Source organism: Rhamphochromis longiceps, linkage group LG7, assembly GCF_057381845.1.
Source record: "Rhamphochromis longiceps isolate RC_006_pf linkage group LG7, R_longiceps_female_GT1.1, whole genome shotgun sequence".
NCBI lineage: Eukaryota > Metazoa > Chordata > Actinopteri > Cichliformes > Cichlidae > Rhamphochromis > Rhamphochromis longiceps.
Window position 1 is genome coordinate 50594817 of NC_140563.1, and position 6994 is coordinate 50601810.

Below are 6994 nucleotides of genomic sequence, written 5' to 3' on the forward strand. Positions count from 1 at the left end.
ATTACGCCACAAAAACATAAAACTGAAGCAGCCAATCTCAAAAATAAGAATCTGAATTTTGAACTGTTGCAACTGGCAGAATTTATATACATATGACAAATCAGAATGAAAATTAAATGTGAACAGAAGATTGTTTGTTCTCCTCTGTTAAAGCATGTCAGTCATATCACCAGTAAATAGTTTAATTACGAACTTTTAAAGTTGCAGTTTTTGGGTTTGTGGGCCAAAATTGTTTTTCTTTTTCCTCAGTTGAAACATGAAAATATAGAGTATAACCAATGGAAAGTCATGCCCATGTCCCAGAGAAATTAATAGATTGCTAAATTTATCTTGTGAGCATGAAACATAATCTGTGAAGATGACATATCAGAGACGATCTGCTTTAAGAGTAGAGCCTGATCCTCTTGTGAGAGGGTCTGGCTCAAGTCTTACATTTCTTCAGGGAACATTTCTTCTCAGTAATAGTTAACAGCTATTAATAGTAGCCTGTCCACATGAGATTTATTTAAAGACAGACTGTGAGGATTTACCATACATGTGTTGGCTGGAGCTTTCTTTGGTTCAACGTTTACAGACAAAGACATAAAGATTGTGTAATTACTGTTAAATCAGTTGAACAATAATTGTCCAGCTTTCCAAAACTCCTGTTTTAATGGAAAGCCCAGACTTGCTTTGGTTTCTGGAGCCAGTGCTGAATGCACTTTCTATTTTAAAAGGGAAAGACAACCTACAAAAGCAGCGTTTGTATGAGAACAGAATTGTGGATATGATTTTTTGTTCTTTTTATGTGTGTATAAAAGCCAAACGGTTCATACCACACACTCAAGACAGCCTACTCCTTGCCAGGATCCTCAGAGTTGCCCAGCCCACAGCCACAGCTGCGGGTCAGCTGCATGGAGGAAATGACAATGGTGCTGGATTCATCCATATAGACAATGGGCACCACTTCATGGGAGATGGGCTGACAGCATGGCACCTGGTCCTGGGAAAAGATAAAGAGAGCAGGAATCAGACACGGTGCATATTTTCATGATTATAGAGCTGACGCTTAAGCATTTTAAAAATTGTATTGTTGTCATATTTCAGTGAAAAAAAAACCCCCATAAACATTTAGAGTGTGCAGGACTTGCTCTGCTCCACACCAAATAAAGCAAGGTGTCAAGAAATGATTTACATTTTTATTTTGTTTAAATAGAAATGATTTAAACAAAATAACAAACACTTCAGCTTCTAGTTTTGATTTTTATTTACTGTTCTGTTTCCACAATACTCTCCTGCTGTCACGCTTTTTCTGGTCGATGAACTTTGTGGAATGCCTTGGCTTGTTTTTGGTCAAGTTCATTTATGTTGGCAGGAAGAAGAAGTACACGTGCTTATCTACATGCAGCTGTTTCACCTCCAGAGCACACCAAGGTAAGATACGTGCTGTTCTTAGGCAGCATAGTAGAAAATAACAAAGTACATCATAAATCTAAGCATCGTGCTGTTCCCACACACCTCTGAGAATTTCCTATGCCAGGTTTTGTTTTTTGGGGGACTAAAGCACAACATATAAATATCTATGGATGTAAATGTGAGTCAAAAACATATAAATCAGTGAATTATTCTCTTGTAATAATGTCTTTGTTAACTAACTGTGTGTTGGCATCCTGGATATTTACTTGGGATGGTGGGCATTGCACAGTGGTCATGGCAGAGTTGCAGGTTGCGCATTGAACATAGGTAAGACTCAAGGGCTGGATCACCCAGCTGTCCCAGCCCAGATCTGGGAAATTAAACACTTGATTACTGTACTGAAAAATGCTGCATACCAGTATTATTGTTACACATAAATAACAATGTATTGTTACACACCTTTCATAAAGATCTCTGAGGCAATGGAGCAACAGTTCAGGCTCGCTCTGTTTTGATTATCAGCTGATGCAGAGTAGCCTGGGACTGCTGGGGCTGGAAGGAGATACAGAGGCACTGTAAGACTTTAGAGTTGACTGCCACTAAGCGCTAGGTTGAGGGTGGTACATTTTTCTGTGTATCTTTTGATTTCACATACTTGCAGTATGCTTGGCTGTGTGAGAAATGATGCTGAAGGTTCGGTTCCACTGCTCTCTGACACTGTCCAGTGCACCGGCAGGTAGCTGCGGCTCAGTCTGCAAGTTCAGAACCCCAAGGAGGTTCTTTTTGATGGACTGCCATGACTCACCTTGGCACCTGAACATCACGTACAATGTTGTGTTGGAAAAAAATAAAAGAAAGTAATCTTTGTTGTTTTTACAGCATTAAAAGAAAAAGTAGTTGGTTTCTAGATACCCTCAAATACCCTCGTGGACTAGTGGTTTGCAGATGTTTGGCTGAAGTGAGACAAGTGTGATTGATTTCATTACTGTAGCTTGAACAGAACAGTCTGTTATGTCTCTGTGCAGCTCTCCCTGAAAACCATTTGGGCAACATGACCCTGAATCACACACTGAATTTACTATTTAACCCATGTGACCTCACCGCATGTGCATCAGCACACAGCTCACTCTGATTTCTGAACAATAGAGAAAGATTTCCTTGAAACATTCCCAAAACATAATTAAAACATCATACAAATAGATGGCTTTACTAACAAAAACTACATAGGCACGCAAAATTGTGGTGTGGTTATTGCAGAGGTTCTGATTTGGTATTGATACTGACCTGTGACCTAAGACAGCAGCTTCAGGTTCTTTCCTGGATGGATCCAAGACAAATGCCATCATCATGGAAGAGCCCAAAAGCATTGTCATGACAATGAATGCAAAGGCCATCGTGGATGAACACGTAAGACTGGCTGCAGACAAAGGCTGCGGTTGGTTTCGAACGTCTGGTTGGAGGAGGAGATAGGAGCGACAAAACTGGGATGCTGCGCTGGGTATTGTTTGTCAGGGTCTGGGAACCACGGTTTTTATCTGCTTGTACCCCAACGTGGCCTTGAGATAGTTAACACTGTAGACTTTTCCCCTGTTCTGTGTGAAAGAATAAATGAACGAAGATTAATGGGTGGAGAAAGAGAGGTCACAAATGCAGGCAAAAAAAAACTTAGGAACAAGAGGTACACATATGTTGTAAAAAACATGTACTCATGTTATAGTATGCCTGCCTGGGCACAACACTTTGACAAAAAGTTTGAATTTATATTTAAAGTTGTTGTTTCTATTATTATTACTTATGTATTTTTGCTATTTCCATAGGTGAAGGAAAATTATGAACACGTCTCGATGTAATGCAGTCCATTAAACATCCTGACTAAATGACCTTATCAGTGAAATACCTAATGTAACAAGAGGCACTCTGAGACTGTCCTTCACCAAGGCAGCTCACTCTGAGGGCAGTATTGCATTTATATAATTACTTAGTTTTCTTTGTTTGTTAAAACATACTTTAAGCAGTTTGTAGTGCACTGAAACTCCTGTAAGGGTTGCGTGACAGATGTTTCATTTGATTATACAAACATTATATCACAATAGGTAATGAATAATAGGCACTGATTTTTAAAAAAACTGGAAAAGAATAACTTGAGCTTATTATATAAAAACTACTATATTTCTAACTAACTAGGCAGTTATTTATCTTTCTCTGTACAATACTTTCATTAAAGTCTTAATGCACTTTGCAGTCAACTTGAAAGAAAGTAAGTAAAATTAAAAAAGGAAAATTTGAGATCAGGCATCATGATATTTAGATGCAAACTATAATGTGATGTCATATCCTGAATGTTGCAAAAAAAAACAAAGGCAGCAGAATTTTAAGCACAATTTTATGAAAGTTTTTTGACCTTGAAGAAGAGATCAGAGGTCCAAAGTGGCGTCATACTTGGAATATCCATATATCATTTCCTATATGTTGTCAGTACAAACAAACTGAAGTAGAAAACAGTTTTAAATAGCTCTATATTCCATTAATATAACTTTTAAAATGTGACATGATCTTTTAAATTTTAATACTTTCTACACAATATATTAGGTTATAAAGGTTTAGTAAATTTTTTACCTTGAAGATCGGGATGGCTGTAAGTCAGATTTTAATTAATAGTTAATCAGGCCCCAGTCTGCACCCCTATAATGTTTTATCACAATTCATTCAAAAGGCATTTTATATTGTAAGGTAAAGAACCTACAATAATAGTGAGAAACCCCCAACAATCAAATGATCCTCTTTGAGCAAGCACTTGGAAACAGTGGGTAGGAAAACCTCCCTTTTAACAGGAAGAAATCTCTGTAACAACCAGACTCATAGAGGGGTAACGGCAACAGTCGGGGTGAGGGAAGACAGACAGGACAAAAGTATGTGGAAGAGAGTCAGAGATAAATAGTGACTACTCATTAAATGCAGAATGGTGCGTAAGCACCAAGTTAGTGAAAAGGGTGAGTAAAGAAGAAACACTCAGTGCATGATGGGAAGCCCCCAGCAGGCTAGGCTATTGCAGCATCACTCAGGGAGGATTCAGGATCACCCCAACTCCAGCTCTACATTTATAAAAAAGGAAAGGTTTAAGCCTAATTATAAAAGTAGAGGTGTCTGTCTTCCAAATACAAACTGAGAACTAGTCCCAAAGCTTGAAAGCTAAAGGCTCTGCTTCCCATTCTGCTTTTAAATATCCTAGGAAACACAGGTAAGCCTGCAGTCTGAGTGAAGTGCTCCTTTAGGGTGACGTGTATGATCATTATTATTCAGATAAGATGGGGGCTGATGATTTAAGACCTTGTATGTGAGGAGAAGCATTTTAAATTGAATTCTGAATTTAACAGGGAACCGATGAAGAGAAGCCAATATGGGAGAAATATGCTCTCCATTTCCAGTACAATAATACAGTTACTGCATCATTTTGGATCAAATGATGGCTTTTCGGGGAGTTTTGAGGACAGCCTGAAAATAATATATTACAAAAGCAGATAATAAAAGTAATAAATGCATGAAGTCGTTTTTAAGCACCATTCAGGATGTTTCCAATTTTAGAGATATTGCACAAATGCAAGAAAGCGGTCCTACATGTTTGTTTAATATGTTCACTGAACGACATCCTGGTCAAAAATTACTCCATGATTATTCACAGTGTGATTGGAGGCCAAGATAATGACATCCAGAGTAAGTCTCTGGTTGGATGTCATTTTTCTAAGAATTTCAGTGGTGGGTACAATAACCTTTCATTTGAATTTAGAAACTAAAAATAGACGTCATCCCAATCTTTATGTCTTTAAGACATTCCTGCAGTTTAACTGTTGTGTGTGTTTATCTGGAACTCCATAACTAACATTTGTGTGTGAAGAAGATGCCTCATTTACATAAACAAACGGGAGTCTATTTGATAGATATGCTTCAAACCACTACTCTGCAGTAACTTTAATTCCCAAGGCATGCTCTTATGTCTGTAATAAAATAGTTTGGTCATCAGTATCAACTGCTGCACTGAAGTCTAGTAGGACAGTACCAGAAATAAGTAATGCCCGAGGCCATAAGATCACTTGTAACCTTTCCTGACACTGTTTCTGTACTGTGATGAGGTTCAAAACCTGACTAAAACTCTTTGAATAAACCATTTATATCATATATGTGGGGGTTTTTTTGCACTACACATTTGGGTTTGAACAGTGAAAGACGGCAACGGATGACCCATTGACAGACCCCAGTTTATAATCATGGGAAAAATACAGTTGGTTTCAACAAACTGCAACAAACTAGCATTTATTTCTGCATATGGGTGATTATCAGTTTGTATCACACCTCACATTTTCGGGCATCACATGAAAGGTGGAAATCTCCCCAGATAAACAAAAAAACTATATTATTTCTCTGCAGCTGTTTTTCAAGGACAGGATCCTGAGGGAAGAAATGTAATACAAAGCAACAATGATTGCTGCAGGTGATGTTAATATCTGAAAAAAAAAAACCTTTCACAGTTCTGTGGGTCATGCGAGGCCACAGACTTGTATGGAATGGCAGCTACAAGTTCTGCGTCCTTAGCTGACCTCCGTCTCTTCAGATTCCTCAACTAACAACTAAATTTGCAGCAGCCAAACTTTCTCATGAGGCCAAATTGGTTCTCTTATCTGCAGCCTGCGGATACCAAACAAGAATTCTTCCACGCTGCCAAAGGAATTCATGCTGCAAGCTGTTGCTTGCAATACTTTCCTTTGGAGGTGATATAACAAGTCTGTCTTTCACCTTAGATAAAGACCTGCACAAAGTTAAATGACTGTCTGTTCAATATATTTACATGTATGTATGCATGTAAATATCTATGTATTATATGGAAAAGAAATATGTGTTTTTACCTCAGTTCACAGTTTTGGAAAATATTATACATTCACTCAGGGTTGTACTACCAGAAAGATACCCCTTCTCTATTCTTCAGTATCTTGTACTATTTTTTTCTTAAATTTAATTTCAAAATAGAAAGTCATATTGTGATCAAAATAATGTGATAAGCTTACAGAATATAGTATTTTAATTTGTTGGGGCAAATTGACACAATGTTACCAAAGGTCTGTGAACATAATTTATTTAAACACTTATTTTTTGAAAAGGTTTAATTATGAACATATTGTAGGTCTACTTTGCTTATGTAAAAGTACAAATACTTCTGTCAGAATGTAACTGCTTCATATTATTACAATAATATTTTATAGCCTTTTAAACCCACATAATTCACATATGGAAAATAGTCTTGCGTAAGATGCTGTATGGGTCTCAACAACACTGCAAAGATCTTAACCTCAGGTCTTAAATTTTCCATGAATCAGCCTCTCAGGGCTGGAATGCTTTAATTTGTATATTGTTACTACATGCAAAAACACACACACACACAAACACACACGCATGCACACACACAAAACATAGTTATGTAATGCTATTCTATATAAATCTGTTAATGTCATCCAACCCTTTGGAAACCCCAAACCAGTAATTAAATATAAACATGTGCAAACAAGTACTTTCTGTGCAGATGAAGTCTGATGTAGTGCTTTTTTTTTTT

The 6994-nt window shown here is 37.4% G+C and overlaps 1 protein-coding gene across 2 annotated transcripts; it reads right to left on the reverse strand.

The window, feature by feature from the left end:
• Nucleotides 1-178: 178 nt before the first annotated feature.
• Nucleotides 179-2869, reverse strand: gsdf (gonadal somatic cell derived factor). Of its 2 annotated transcripts, none has more exons than XM_085414139.1 (5): nt 2680-2869; nt 2051-2208; nt 1855-1941; nt 1632-1765; nt 179-982 (listed from the first exon to the last, which is right to left on the reverse strand). In XM_085414139.1, the coding sequence occupies exons 1-5, from the start codon at nt 2787-2789 to the stop codon at nt 833-835; spliced, it is 639 nt and encodes a 212-aa protein (XP_085270265.1). In that variant the 5' UTR covers nt 2790-2869; the 3' UTR covers nt 179-832. The 2 variants fall into 2 exon arrangements, with proteins under 2 accessions (XP_085270265.1, XP_085270264.1); XM_085414138.1 differs by having other exon boundaries at nt 1855-1932; nt 2680-2812.
• Nucleotides 2870-6994: the final 4125 nt, after the last annotated feature.